This window comes from Sander vitreus, chromosome 9 (genome assembly GCF_031162955.1).
Source record: "Sander vitreus isolate 19-12246 chromosome 9, sanVit1, whole genome shotgun sequence".
Taxonomy (NCBI): domain Eukaryota; kingdom Metazoa; phylum Chordata; class Actinopteri; order Perciformes; family Percidae; genus Sander; species Sander vitreus.
In genome coordinates, this window is record NC_135863.1 from 1,062,273 (window position 1) to 1,078,001 (window position 15,729).

The window sequence follows — 15,729 nt, forward strand, 5'->3', positions numbered from 1 at the left end:
TCGCCACTCTAATTCTTTTATCCCTTCTGAAATTTGACTTTTAAATGGATAAAAGCTATTTGTTATTATTATTTTTTAATTATTATTTATCTACTCTCTAGGGTGTAGGTCTATATGTTGGCTTGTGTGCTGTTATGTACATGTGTGTGTTGTCTGTAATGCTCTTAAGTTATTGCCCCTTGTGGGTTTAATAAAGTTGTTGATTTGAATATCTTGTGTCTGTCTGTAGAAATGGCCCAGCTGAGCAGCTATGACAGCGGCAACCCAGAAACCCCAGAGACAGATGACTCAGTCGATGTAAGTACATAATCATATCATTCAACATTTACTAGGTGTTATGTCTGTCAGCATGAAGTTGATTAAACACTCTGCAAGAGGACATTATCTAAGATTGACTTTCTCTTTAAAGGGTAACTTTGTTTTTAAACCTGGATGTTTTGTGTCCAGTATTTAGCAAGACCGCTGCCCAAAACAAGCTGCAATGTAAGGTTAACGGGGAATTTCGCACCTTCGATTTCCGTCTACTAAAAGTTCTGTTTTTGCCACTGACAGGCTCAGATTATTATTGTTTATTGTGTATTAAGTGTCTGACAACATTATGGAGAGGATCCCTACTGACATAGACCTTTTTGTTAAAGAGGAAGATCCTCTTTGTTTAACATAAACTTTGAAAAATCACCATCGCCAAACACACGAAACTCCATTAAACACAAAAGTTATTTTATCATCGTAAAACACATTTCATTTAAAGTCGCCAGAAGCAATATAAAACTATCAAAAGCCATCTTGGTTCGTCTTTTCACTGTTCCAACAATCAACACTCTGGTTTGGTTGAAATAAACCCATTTACACATACAAATCTGCTGGCTCTATAGACGCTGAAAGTACTGATTATTTACATGGAGTCTGGTGTGTTTGGCGATGACGGTTTTGGGGCTGTTTCATGTCAAACAAAAAGAATCTTACTTCTTAACAGAAAGGTCTATTTCTGTAGGCATCCTTTCCATAATGTTGCCAAAATAATAATCTGAGCCTGTCAGTGGCAAAAACAGAACTTTTAGTGGACGCTGACTGACGGTGAACATTTGCCTATTATGATTATATTGCAGCCCGGCTGACGGCTGCCAGTTACAGCGCTCTCGTTTAATACCGGACCAATTTCAAAGGTTTTTGTTGACATTAGTCACTTACACAGCAATGCATGGGGAAATAGAGTCCAGCTTAAAAAACAATCAATAATACCCTTTAATTAACATTCATTTTTTTGTTCTTTTGGAAATGTGAACAACCAAAAAGGAAGAGTTTTTAGACGGTGCATAAACACATGATTGATTGTCAGCATGCTCATGTATCTCTGGTGTGTTTCAGGGCCGAGGCACCACTGTCCCCGCAGCTCCTCCACAGCCTAAAACCAAAGCACCTCGAGAGGAAGACTTTGAAAACATCAAGCTGATCAGTAACGGAGCCTACGGGTCAGACAGCGTGCTGATTTTAGAATATTATCGGTGCTTCAACAGTTGATGTAAGGGTTAATGTCCAGTGAGGTGAGATCAGAACGTCGGCTGTGCGTCGGACGGTTCACGCCTCGCCGTCGTCCATTAATACCTGACAATGGACACCTCGAAGGGCATTAACCCGCTTATACCATGGTCACTTGCCAAATAACATATTTTTAAAACATAAGTTTATATTTTAATTTGTTTTACAATCGAAATCTAAAGTTTTTACAAACAATAACTCTTTCTAACTAACTGTTTTCCTGGTTACGCCTGAGGGTTTGACTAAAACCTGGAACAATCATTCCCATCCCATAAGATTCTTATTCCCAGCTCCAGGAAATAGGAAGGACCTTAGATACGACTTGCAAACTAGCAACGGGAGATATTTATAGTCCGCTCAGCTCGTAGAACCCTTAGCTCAGCTACGAGCCAGAAAGCTAACGCTATGCTAGCTATGCTAGCTCCAACGTCAATAACATTGTGTACCGTTGGCAATCAGTAAAAATAATTTGACAGTATGTTGAACAACAAGACAAGCTATCCAACCATGTCATTGTCCCCAAAACAACATAACGACTTTTACGAGCAATTTGATCCGTGATGTGTAACGTTACTGATGGCCGAGCCTGAAGTAGCGACCTGAACAGTGAACGAGATGTGAGATAACGGTATTCGCTGTGAAACAGAGTCAGTTCACTAAAACTTACTTTTTGCAGCTTGTGTGTTAGCGCCATCCTGTGGTGTTCAGAGGACGAGGCACTGAAGAACCTCACAGTGTTGGAAATAAAACATTTCCTTTTGGTTTTAATGTAGCGCATTCATTTAGAACAGTAAACAATCAGTTTCACCGGAACTCCTTTAGTAGGTGTCCTATAACGCTTTTTTTATGGACACCCTGCAGCCAATCAGAATCGAGCATTCACCCAGACCATGGTATAAGTGAAGATATCAAAGTGAGTGATACGTGAGCTATATATTACGACTGAAACCTCCGACTGTCTGTCTGTCTCTCCCCGCGCAGCGCTGTGTTCCTGGTGCGTCACAAGGAGACCCGGCAGCGTTTCGCCATGAAGAAGATCAACAAGCAGAACCTGATCCTGAGGAACCAGATCCAGCAGGCCTTCGTGGAGCGAGACATCCTGACGTTCGCCGAGAACCCGTTTGTCGTCTCCATGTTCTGCTCCTTCGAGACCAGGCGACACCTCTGTATGGTGATGGAGTACGTGGAGGGTAAGATAGATGTCATGTTATAGTCGTAGTTTATTGTTACCGGTAGTAGTTGTTTAGTGTTTGACGTGCTGCGTGTCCTCCGCAGGCGGAGACTGCGCCACGCTGCTGAAGCACATCGGAGCTCTGCCGGTCGATATGGCTCAGATGTACTTTGCAGAGACCGTCCTCGCATTAGAGTATCTCCACAATTATGGCATCGTACACAGAGACCTCAAACCTGACAAGTAAGACAGACACACAGACACACTTAAATACATACCATTATTTTATCTCTACCACATTAATCAAATTAAAAGGGTTATAGTTATCTATGTTTACAAATATAAGGTTTAAGAATGTTATTGTACGTTGTATGTCCAAGGTGGTTGCTTTTCAGGAAATTGAAAAAGGGTTTCCCTGGGGTCTTAAAAAGTCTTCAATTTGCTGAAGTATTGTGTTCCAGGTCATAAATGATTTTAAACAGGTCTTAAAGTTATAGTGCGTAGCACCTCAACACCCCCCCCCCCCCCCCCCCACCCCCCATTATACTGAGCAATTTCCCGAAATCACCTCGTCAGTGTTGAAATGTTTGTAAAACCCACAGACAGACGGAAAGGGTGACCAATAGCATTTATTTATACATTTAAAAAAAAGAAAGAAATTAAAGTGTCAAAATATGGAATGGTTTCTGCCTGACAGCGAGAATATTTGTATTGTAATATTTGTATAGCACATTTCAGCAACAGAGCAATTCAAAGTGCTTTACATGAAAACAATTAAAATACAAGAATAAACATTACAGTGCAGTCTTTATATGCTTATATAGATTTCCATACAGTTTCAACAATGCAACTTCAGTATAAGAAATGCTGCTTCCCCCTGTTTAGTTCAGACTCTGGGGACAGAAAGCAGACCTGTCCCAGACGACCTGAGAGGTCTGGGTGGGTCATAGTGTAGCAGCAGATCAGAAATGTATTTTGGACCTAAACCGTATTTTGAAATCAATTCTTTGAGGCACTGGAAGCCAGTATAAAGACTTCAGATGGAGTGATGTGATCCACTCTCTTGGTCTTAGTGAGGACTCGAGCAGCAGCGCTCTGAATCAGCTGCAGCTGTCTGATTGATTGATTGATTGATTGATTGATTGATTGATTGATTGATTGATTGATTAAGAAGGATGAATGCACAAGACAAATTTAGTTTCTCTGTGTATGCTTAGAAATGACAATGAAGGCACCTTTAACCATGTCTTTATATTCTCTCCTGCAGTCTTCTCATCACTTCCATGGGACACATTAAGCTCACAGACTTCGGTCTCTCAAAGATCGGTTTGATGAGTTTGACCACGAACCTTTACGAGGGACACATAGAGAAAGACACCAGAGAGTTCCTCGATAAACAGGTACCAGCTCACATCTTTCCCTCCTTCTTTTTGTCCTATTTGGGGCCCAAAATGATGACGTTTGCAACAACAAACATTGTGCCTAATAGTTTTGTGTCATTTTACAATAAAAGTGATAATATTGAGATAATATTATCACTTTTTATATTTATATATATATATATATATATATATATATATATATATATATAGATATATAGATATATAATAATTGAGTGCAACATTAATTGTAATCTATCAATTATACTTTGTTGTCTCATTTGGAGAGAACTTTTCTTGGACTCTGACACTGACAACTTTAGCTGCACTTAATAAAGCTCCATAAATAGAAACAATAAAAACAACAATCCACATGTAAACATAGTGCAAAGTAAATCAAAGCCACAGGCCACATGAATTGCACACTACATAAACCGTATACTGTGACACTATTGCACAAACCATACGGCCTCAAGAAGCATTATTATTACTTAAAGGGATGGTTCGGAGTAATTTCACCCTAATTAATGGAGGAGAATCGGAGAGCTAGCTAGCTAGCTAGTAGCGGTAGCAGCGGAGAGTAGAAACCATCAGGCAAGTGTTATTTAAATAAACTCCTGCTTAGGGCTGGGCGATATGGAGAAAATCAAATACATATATTTTTGACCAAATACCTCGATATCGATACCGCAACGATATTGTAGTGTTGACTATTGGTGCTTTCACAAAATATTTACACAATGAGATTTTTGATAAATAATCATCAGTAATGTCTAAATAGGTAAATGCAAATAATAGAACAGAACAGTCTGGAAAGTTCAGAAAATGACATCACTTTACTGTAATGCAGTATATATATATATATATATATATATATATATATATATATATATATAATGCAATAATACGATATCCAAAATCTAAGACGATATCTAGTCTCATATCACGATATCGATATAATATCGATATATTGCCCAGCTCTACTCCTGCTGTACTTACAAACTTTCCAATGCCTTGTTTTATGAGTACTGAACCTATTTGTACTACTGTAGAAGTTTGGTACCATTCCGGGCATTATTAGTGGGGTCATTTACGAGATACACAGTTGGTTCCATTAGCGCCTGCGCTAAGCTGTTCGGCTGATAGCGCTAACTCGCCTAATGTTCGACCAAGGGAAAAAAGCTTCGGGGGGGGGGGGTTTGGCTCGAGGTCATGGTGCAAAGGATCCTAGGGTGAAATTACTCCGAACCATCCCTTTAACATTTTGATTGTTGTGGCCACAAATGAGTTTTTAAACCGGTAAAGACTGCTCATAGATTGGCTGAATGAAGAGGTTTTCAGTCCTCCCCATTACCTTCATGGCAGCTGTTTAAAGAAGTTACTGATAATCGTAAAATGTCCATATGCATTTAATGTAGCTGCTAGCCTGTGCAGCTCTGGAACCTTTTTCCCCCTGCTATGATTGTGTAAAATTGGACAGCATTCTTTTCAGTCTTTTTGCAGAAAGATTGCGAGGTCGTATGAATATCGTGGGGATTGGTTGAATTGGCAACCCATTGTTTTTCAAGTCCTGAGTTGATTTTCTGTGCGTTGATGCCTCTTCAGGTGTGCGGCACTCCAGAGTACATCGCCCCAGAGGTGATCCTGCGTCAGGGCTACGGGAAGCCGGTGGACTGGTGGGCCATGGGAGTCATCCTGTACGAGTTCCTGGTGGGCTGTGCACCCTTCTTCGGAGACACGCCAGAGGAGCTGTTTGGTCAGGTCATCAGTGGTGAGTAGCAACGGGACATTTTTGTGTTTAGCCTTTATTGCAATCAATTTAGACCACACATGTCAAACTCAAGGCCCGCGGGCCAAATCCGGCCCCTTGCAAATGTTTTATCCGGCCCCCATATCAATTTAGATTCACAATACATTTCGGCCCATTTTTGTCACTCCTTACTAAGTTTTTGGGCTTTTTTTCAGCACATTTTCAGTTTTTGGGCATTTTCTTCAACATTCTTGTCTACTATATGAGACCTGCAATAATACAGTCAAAGATATTTGACTTTTTCGATGACATAAAAGCAATTAACTCGACATGTCTGGCCCTGGATATGATCCTCATTGTCCACGGGGGCCCTTAGGGAAGCTGAGTTTGACACCCATGGTTTAGACGTTTTACTTAGTAGTATCGTTGTAGAGCAACACCAGTAGAGCCACCAAGGCCCGGTCACGCAGGAGTTCATAACAACCAAAAATAAGAGAGAATTCAATAGAATAAAAAATAGAATGTAAACCATGGCTAAATTAACCTAAATAAGACCTAATTCATTATAAACCAAAAGAAAAGTAGCTGTTATATTAGCTGTGTGGCACATAGACTGTATATACAGGGCACAGCCATCTTGTGCTTTTGGAGTGAGAGTCTGCGCATTAGTGGTCAGGCGGTGGAGCCGCGGTATCAACGTCCCGCCCATACACCCGCCCGACCAATCGTGTGTCAATCCCAGCCCCCAAACATGACGTTTCAGCCAGAAATAACTAATAAAAACCAAAGTTATCAGAAAAATGAACACTTGAACAAAATCAGCGTGATCAGAACTACCTAAAACGTGTGTTTAGATTTTTTTAGATGGCCCGTGTCCCATCAGCAAACATAGAGGGGGGCGGGGTTTATGACCTATACTGCAGCCAGCCATCAGGGGGCGATCCAGATGTTTTGGCTTCACTTGTACAGTCTATTGGCCCTATTTTAACAATGTAAGCGCACGGCGTGAAACGCCTGGCGAAGGTGTGTTTAGGGCATGTCCAAATCCACTTTTGTTACTTTGACGGCGGAAAAAAGGGTCAGTGCGCCGGGCGCATGGTTCAAAAGGGTTGTACTTAGTGTCTTCATTAATCAGAGGTGAGTTTTGGACGTAACATGCAATAAACCAATCAGAGATCATCTCCCATTCCCTTTAAAAGCCAGGCGCGTTTGGACCTTGGAGCATTGCTGTTATGATGGAGGATCTGCACCGTAATATTTGTATTTGTAATCTTCTTCTGTGTGTGCTGCTGTGCGTCCCTGTGTGTGTAACAAGCACAGTGTGTGCGCGCTGTGCACGAGCCTAGGAGCATTTTACTAATTTACTGTTAAAATAACAATGAAATGCTGCGTTATTGACTGTAGACAAGGTTTTTGTTGGTTAATGGCACAATCACTTCCCGCTGCCTCAAGATAGCAATACGCTGGATGGGAAATTGCCAACTGCGTCGGTCTTAAACTAGCAAAGACACTTGCGTCTGGCTTTACGCTGCGCTGTACCGGGTGCAAGATAGGACCCTATGCATCAACCCCTGTGTGGAACCATCTAAACTTGTGTAACTGCACTCTGCTGGAGTATAAACTGCTCCACAAAAGAATGGCCTGCAGTAAAATCTGTGGCTAAAGAAACAACAAAGATAAACCAGAATTCAACCGGCAAATTAAGATTGCTAGACTTTTCTGTACTTTTCCAATCAAATAGCCAGACAAAGAAAATGACTCGTTTGAACTACTAACTCGATTTAAGGGGTCACAAGGGGCCAAAAATGTTGTCAACCACCGATCTAAATTTGTAAGATTAAATGAAGACACAGACACTCAAACTGCCCATTACAAGAACTGCTACTGTAGGTTAAAGTGTATATATACATGTTTGTGTACACAGGAGGTCTAGTTTAAAACAGTTAATAGAAAAACTTCATCCATTTTAAAGCCAGAACATATTTTCTTCCCCAGAAAGTATCCTCTGACCCGCTGGAGTTTTCTGAACTTTACTTCCAAGTCCCTGTGTGCAGAACACTTTTTCTGTGCAGAAAAGAAAGTATTCTTATAATATGGATCAAATGCTTGAAAAAATGGATGTTGTATGTCTGTGTTTTATTGTGAATGTTTCATGTTGGAGCCTGAGGGCTTGCATGCTGACTTGAAATGGACAGATAGAATTGTTTCCCTGCAACGCAGAAGCACAGGCATTGACGGACTGGGAATTAAATCAATTGTGATTCCTCGTCTGCGTTCTTTTCTCCTTTCGAATTCCGTTTGATGAAAGGGCAAGTCAATGATCATGAACCTGTATCGATCCCTGCGTGTTTCTTGATGCACGGTGGTGATAAAGAACCGAGGGTCTGCAGGATGTTTGTCAGTGAGGAGCATCGTGTAGGGCAGAACTCTGGGGGGGTCCCATCTGTGGAACTCATGCAGGAACGATAAACAGGAAGTGCTAAGACTAGCTGTAGCAATGTTAATTTACACCGAGAGACAACATGTTGGTGTGAAGATGGACGTGTGTTTAATAAGAAAAAAAAGCATCTGGGATTTCTAAAATATAGAAATAAAATGCTACTGTAATGTTTTTCTTTTTTCCAACTCGTCTGATTGATTATTACCGTCTTTTAGTTTTTTTGTCCCATCAGACTCAATTCAAGCTATAACACCATGTTCCCAGATCTCAGCAATGTTATCATACCCAATGAAAAATGTGGCTACAGCGACGTAAATAAGTCCTAAATCATTTCATTTCCTTTATCAGGATCTACATTACCTGTAGCTGAAGCAGCAGTTCTGTTCATTCCCGGGGTCCACGCTTAACACAACAATCTACACATGACCGTACACAATCACAAAAAAAAAGGTCGCATCACCAAAAGTTGAACTTTAACTTTATACATGCATGCAAATCAATCTTCTCTGAAAATGCTGGACTCAGTATACCATGCAGCATTAAGATTTGTAACTAATTCCAGTTTTCGTACTCATCACTGTAGCTTGTATGAGAGTGTTGGTCGGCCTTCTTTGCACAATCGCAGGTTGGAGCATTGGTATATTTTTCTGTTTAAGGCCATACTGTGTAAACTGCCTCCTTACTTATGTTCTCTCCTGCCTCCTAAAGTCACCACCAGGAAATGTAATCTTCGATCATATGGGCCAATCATGTATGACATCCCCCGAACGCGAACTGTCTTCGGTGAAAGTACCTTTAAAGTTTTTGCACCCTCATCCGGGTATAAATTTAAATTAGACTACCTACCAACAATGGCACAGTTCATAATTAGGATAAAGGATTAATTGAGTACTAAATGCACATGTGCTGTTACTTACTGAGCGCTGCTGGGGATTATGTTGAGATGATGTTAAATTACCAACTGTCTTTTTCTGTTTTATGTTTGTTTTTTTACTGTATATTTTAATATGGAACTATTATACTGCTGTCTTGGCCAGGACTCCCTTGAAAAAGAGATTCTGAATCTCAATGGGATTATTTCCTGGTAACATAAAGGTTAATACAAATAAAATAAAATAACAACAACACAAAACACAATACAACAACAGAACACAGGACCCTGCAAAAGCATCCATGTAGAACTGACATCATTGATTTTTTTTGTGTTCTTGCTCGTGAAGACATCAGTAATCCACATGTTGTCGCTGTGTTTGTGTTAGATGAGATCATCTGGCCGGAGGAGGACGAAGCTCTGCCTCAGGAGGCTCAGGACCTCATCACCAAACTGCTGCGACAAAATCCTCTGGAGAGACTGGGCACAGGTAACACACACACACACACACACACACCATCCACAAATATAATCCACAGATTAATCAGCAATGAAAATAATCATTAGTTACACCCCTAATTAATTAATTAATTCATTCATTTAACCCTCTTGTTGTCCTCAGGTCAAATTTGAGCCCTTTTAAAAATGTCTATCAGAAATATGGGTTTCTTTTTAACCAAATTACCACAAAAAAAGGATGGATTCCATACAACGCTCTTCTTCTTTACAATTGATCACTTTCATTGAATTTCGGGTGAAAATTGAAATGGTTTCAAATCAGGATCCTGACTAAACTCATCCACTCAACATACGTTCCTCTGATCTTAACTATTAGTCCTAATCATTCATAATTTCTGCTTTTTTTTTACTCACATATTGGGTATAATTCTATATAAATGAGGTTTATTGACCATGAATTCCAAAAAGTATTAATCTTATTGACCCAGGAGGACAACACAAGGGTTAAGCCTCGAAAAAAAAATGGAGGAATTTCCTTATTTGCAATGATGATGTAATACAGAGAAAAATACAAATAGTTGAACACTTAAAGAGCTCGGTTCTCAGTGAAAATGAGACGACACACATGCCGTCAAGGGTCTCTGAGAATGTAGTAAAGGTTGTTGAAAAGTTTTTTCCAGTGAAACTTGATTCTCTTTGTCCACACTTTACTCACCCTTGTGTGTTGGAGTCTCTCTCTGTTTTCTTCTGTGCCGGATGGGCTCTGCTGTGTTGTGCGTTACTCTTTGAATCTGATGTTTTTTTTCTTTCAAAGTGAAGGTGCAGACCAGACTCCTCCAGGTGTTTTTTATCCCAACGCTGGTCAAATCTGAAACCGTAGCTGTCGATGTGTATGTTCTCATCTGTTTCCTCTCTCTGTTCCTTCTCTTTTCATCCCCCCCACCACCGCCCTCTCTGCCTTTTCTCCGCCGCTCCGTCATCTCCACAGGAAGTGCCTTTGAGGTGAAGCAGCACCCTTTCTTCACAGAGCTGGACTGGAACAGCCTGCTGAGGCAAAAGGCCGAGTTCATCCCCCAGCTGGAGTCCGAGGACGACACCAGCTACTTCGACAGTACGTCTTTTACGGCTTCAAAGAAATCTCTGTATCACTGTGATCAGCACACAGCCTAATCACTGTGTGTACGGATACAGATAGCTATATTTTATCCCCAGAGGGCGATTCCGTTTCTAGCATCCACCGAAACATATATACAGTACACATTCATACTGCCAATGAAAAAGCATATGGGAGGGGCGGCCTCTAGCTCACCCAGTAAGAGCGTTCGCCCCATGTTGGCTGAGTCCTGCAGCGGGGCGTGTTTGAATCTGACCTGCTGCCCTTTACTGCGTGTCATCCCCCCATCTCTCCCCCCTTTCATGTCTATCCACTGTCACTATAATAAAGGGGAAAAGCCCCCAAAAAAATAATCTTTAAAAAAAATAAAAAGAAGCATATTGGAAAGTGTGAGATCCAGTAGTATACAAAAAAGAAAAAATATATTGACGGTTTCGCCTGGACAGCTCACCTGGTAGAGCTAGCGCCCCGTGTACAAAGGCTCTGTCTCAGCGGCCGCAGGATCAACTCCGACCTGTGGCCCTTTGCTGCATGTTGTCCCCCCTCTTTCCCTGCACAATGAAGGCCTAAAATGCCCCAGAAATAATCTGGAAAATGAAAAATAAACGTTTCTCTGTGTGTGCGTGTCTCTCTCTCAGCTCGCTCTGACCGGTACCACCATCTGGATTCAGAAGAAGAGGACGACACCAACGACGATGAACACGTGGAGATTCGACAGTTCTCCTCCTGCTCTCCTCGTTTCAGCAAGGTACACGCTAAAGTCTGATTTATGGTCCTGTGGAGGCTCCACGCAGAGCTTTCACCGTAGCCTACGTAAGTGGCCTGAAGTTTTTTTACTTGTGCGCCGATCAATTTAAGAGAATCGCAGGGCCGTCATGTGTGTGCGTGGGGAGTGTGTGGTATAGAGGATGGATACCTCCATGGGCTCGGTCACATCAGCGCGATAAGACATTGAACATTTTAAATTTAAAAAAGCTTATTATGTAGGTGCGCGCCTGTGTTAACGTGCGCTTGTTGCCCCGTGTGAGCCGATGCGCTCATCTGTTGACATTTCCGAATGCCTTCCTACAGTTGCTTAATAAAAGATTTCCACACAAACAAACGTACATGTGTCATTAGTATGAGAAAAAAAAGTTAGATTTTAACTTTGTCGGAGTCGGGCTTGGATATAAATATGTTCATGCCTGTCGGGCTCGGGTCGGGTTCGGTTACTGCTCTGTCGGACACGGGCCGGGCTCAGACCGAAAAAATGCGGCCCGAACCGCACTCTAGTGTGGTAGAGCGAGTGAGAAAGTGACGGCGATTAGCTTCGGAGTGAGTTGCGACTCTAGAGTCACAGTGAGAGAAACAAACAAAGTGTCTCTCCTGTTCTTCTTTCTGACCACGGTGGGAAATCTGTAGCAGGAAAAGTGAACCCTCTCCTTGAGGTCATGTTGTTTATGGAGAAGGAGAACCAGGAAATGAGTCGGGGGGGGAATGCCACGCTACCAAGCCATGGCCGAGCGACGTGTGTCGCCGCGACGTGAAGTAACATTTTGTGAGAGAAACCTGTCGAGCTACGGCGTAGGGTCGGTATCTCCAACGCCCTACGTACGTACCCACTGCGTCTATATACCGCAGAAGCATAACTAATCTGTATATACACTCACCTAAAGGATGAGGAACACCATACTAATACCGTGTTTGACCCTATCCTATCAATATGGGCCAACATTTCTAAAGAATGCTTCCAGCACCTTGTTGAATCAATGACACAAAGAATTAAGGCATTTCTGAAGGCGAAAGGGATCCCCCACACCATTACACCACCACCACCACCCCATTCTCCTCTGACCTCTAGCATCAAAAAGGCATTTTCACCCCCCAGGACTGCAGCATGCTGGATGTTTTTCCTTTTTCAGACCATTCTTAAGAATTGTAAGGAGATTGTCTAGACCTGGACGACACCCCTAAATGCATTGAAGCAGCTGCCATGTGATTGGTTGATTAGATAATTTCATAAACGTGAAATTGAACAGGTGTTCTTAATAATTCTTTAGGTGAGTGTATGTATAATGTGTAATTGTCCGAGGAACAAGTGATTTGAGTTTTTGTTGTGGATCCAAAGTATTTCTTTTCCTAATAATAATATATATATATATTATTGATCATTTTCGCTAGTTTGTGAAATTCTGAGTGAAACATATGTGGCACATTTATCCCCTGGTTGTCTGTCATTGTTTGTATTTTAAAGCAGATTGAACACCAGAAACACAGGGTTCAGCTTTGCTGCAGTGTTTTTGAGGTTTTAATATTTTAGGGGGTGTTTTCACACCTGGTTCGTTCACCCTCTTCAAACATCGGTTCACTTGGGCATATGTGAACGCAGCAATCGAACCCAGAAGCGGGACAAAACAAACAAGCCGAGGTCGTTAAGAAAAGGGTGTTCTCGCGTTCACTTCCAATCGATGTCTGGAGCGGTGTATCAATCAACCCAGCAACCAAAACAACTGGGGTGCTCCGTGTTTGTTTTTCTGGCTAAAAAAAAGATGAGGGAAGTCTTGCCTGAGGTGAATTCTTCCAGTGAGATTTCTGACCAATGAAAGAACTGTATGCTCTCTTCAGGCATTTGTTTACGTCTTTGAGACCGCTTTGGACCAGTGCTGGTTGTTGAACGAGCGTGAACACAAGCTAACCAAGAGACAAATGTATCATTTTAGCTCCTGAATTAGAACAAAGAAAACAAGCTGTATGAAAACACTGTAGAATAAAAAGAAATAGATTGAACAGGGTCTTATTATTGTGTCTACGTGTAGTATATCGCGTGTGCTTGAGAAGCGAATACAATAATCAAGATTCACTTGACAATTTGACAACTTGTCGTCTTCACAGGTCTTTGGTCATGGAGCCATGGAGTCTGTATAAATATTTCTATAATCTAGATGTGTTATTCTCAGTATTAAAGTTGAATTCCCTGTATAATGTATAGACTCGGGACACAGATAGTTAGCTTAAGCTTTGATTACCTTATAGTTCAGGAATGTTAGGGACTGTTTTTCTGTACCAGACGGAGAGGTGGAACGGCAGGGGGTGGCTCTTGGATCTGTGTGTGTGTGTGTGTGTGTGTGTGTGTGTGTGTGTGTGTGTGTGTGTGTGTGTGTGTGTGTGTGTGTGTGTGTGTGTGTGTGTGTGTGTGTGTGTGTGTGTGTGTGTGAGAGCTGCAGGATCTGCCCGGAGACGGGAGGGGGACACCTTCAAGCAAGATGATAAAAAGATTAGGAATTTTGTTTGACGGGGTTCATAATCTGACTTAGACTTTGCTGACTTGAACTCCGAATACTTTGTCTGCGGTTAGGGAAACACACACAAAACAATTGTGTTTTGTAAACTTAAATGCTGGACTTCAGTAAACTTTGTTGACTTTAATCTATCGTCTCAGTTTTGATCCCTGAGTTCTGGTGTGATTAGTCTCATTAACCAACGCTCAGGAATTAGAGTGTATAGATAACTGGAGTCAGATCTTCCTCTGGCTTTCGGGCCAGTACTTTTCCCTGAATTTCTTCAAGTCACAGGTCCAAAAAGGTTGCTGTAAAGGTGGCGTCATGTTTGGGAATGATTCAAACGTGAAACGTCCTAACACATGCGCCATGTTGTGTGCAGGTGTACAGCAGCATGGAGCGTCTGTCTCTGCACGAGGAGAAGAGGACTCCTCCTCCCACCAAACGCAGCCTCAGCGAGGAGGGAGGAGAGCGCATCGACAGCCTGAGCGGACTCAAGTCCAGAGATCGGTCCTGGCTGGTGGGATCTCCAGAGATGTGAGTTTCTCCATCTCCATATGTAAAACCACACAGCTTCGGCCATTTCTAGACTTCCTCCTGTCCCTTCAAATGGGTTTCTTTTTTTGAGTGTACACTTTTGCGGTTAGCATATTTTTTTTATTTAGGTTGTTTTGTTCTCCTGGAGCCATATATGTTTATCACATTTTTTGTTGTATATGAGAACACCACAGAGTCTATTAAGGTTTTTATACTATAGACCAGGGGTGTCAAACTCAACTTCACTTAGGGCCCCACTAGAAAATGACATTTAGGGCCAGACATGTATAGTTTATTGACATGCTTTTATTTCATCAAAAAAGTCAAACGTCTTTGACTGTGTTACTGCATGTCATTAAATTTTTCGTCATTTTTGTTGCTTTTTGTTTGACTTTTTGTTGCTTTTTTTAATAACAAAATTGCTTTTTTCATCATTTTTGTTGCCGACTTTTCAGTCGCTCTTATCGACTTTTGTCGCATTTCTGTTGACCAGGCCGGGCTCGGACACAACGTGCACGGGCTCGGGTAGGGTCGGGCTTGATTTTTTGGGTCTGATCTAAGCTTTACTCAGAAATGACCGTTTACACAGCCATGGTTCAAGTTGTCTCAGTGTGGTATTGTGTTTCATGTTGCTGTGTTTAAGACAGTTGTTGACATGTTTCTCATCTCCTCTCCAATTCTGCCTCCCCAGCCTACGGAAGCGTCTGTCTGTCTCAGAGTCGTCCCACACAGAGAGCGACTCCAGCCCGCCGCTGACCGTCCGGAGACGCTGCTGTTCAGCCATCATTGAGATGCCACGCTTCGCCATCTCCTCGGAGGAAGAGGCAGGCCAAGGTAAAACACTGGAAGGATATTGTGATGGCCTGGGGGGTCACTAGCTGTCAGGAGGAAACTCTCCCAGAAATAGTGGACAGATTGAAGACCGTTGTTGAAGCTGTTTTCAGAGAAGTGCTATATGAAAAAAGTGTCTAATATCTGACATGTTAGTCTCAAAGTGTTGCTGGGGTTTTGACATTTTTTACCTTCTCCACGCACTTTGGAAGAAGATGAAATTGTGACAGAAATCCCTGCGCTGCTTAATATCTGACATGTTACGCTGCTCTTTGGTTTGCAGTATGTACAGTGTCCAAGTGAGGGCATCTGAACACGTCATAGGTACCAAACGGCAGCCGTAGATGCACATTTTCTGCACCTTACACCAAGCCTTGAAAT

General features: G+C 41.9%; 1 protein-coding gene across 10 annotated transcripts in view; it reads left to right on the plus strand.

The window, feature by feature from the left end:
* The window catches only part of mast2 (microtubule associated serine/threonine kinase 2), a 244,180-nt gene that overhangs the window by 214,944 nt on the left and 13,507 nt on the right, over positions 1–15,729 (plus strand). For all 10 annotated transcript variants that reach the window (XM_078258289.1, XM_078258292.1, XM_078258293.1 and 7 more), the window contains 11 exons: positions 230–297; positions 1,369–1,472; positions 2,521–2,729; positions 2,815–2,953; positions 3,978–4,110; positions 5,695–5,860; positions 9,539–9,640; positions 10,598–10,720; positions 11,362–11,471; positions 14,363–14,517; positions 15,209–15,351. In XM_078258289.1, the coding sequence (XP_078114415.1) occupies positions 230–297; positions 1,369–1,472; positions 2,521–2,729; positions 2,815–2,953; positions 3,978–4,110; positions 5,695–5,860; positions 9,539–9,640; positions 10,598–10,720; positions 11,362–11,471; positions 14,363–14,517; positions 15,209–15,351 (1,452 nt within the window). The remainder of the gene's footprint in view (positions 1–229; positions 298–1,368; positions 1,473–2,520; positions 2,730–2,814; positions 2,954–3,977; positions 4,111–5,694; positions 5,861–9,538; positions 9,641–10,597; positions 10,721–11,361; positions 11,472–14,362; positions 14,518–15,208; positions 15,352–15,729) is intronic.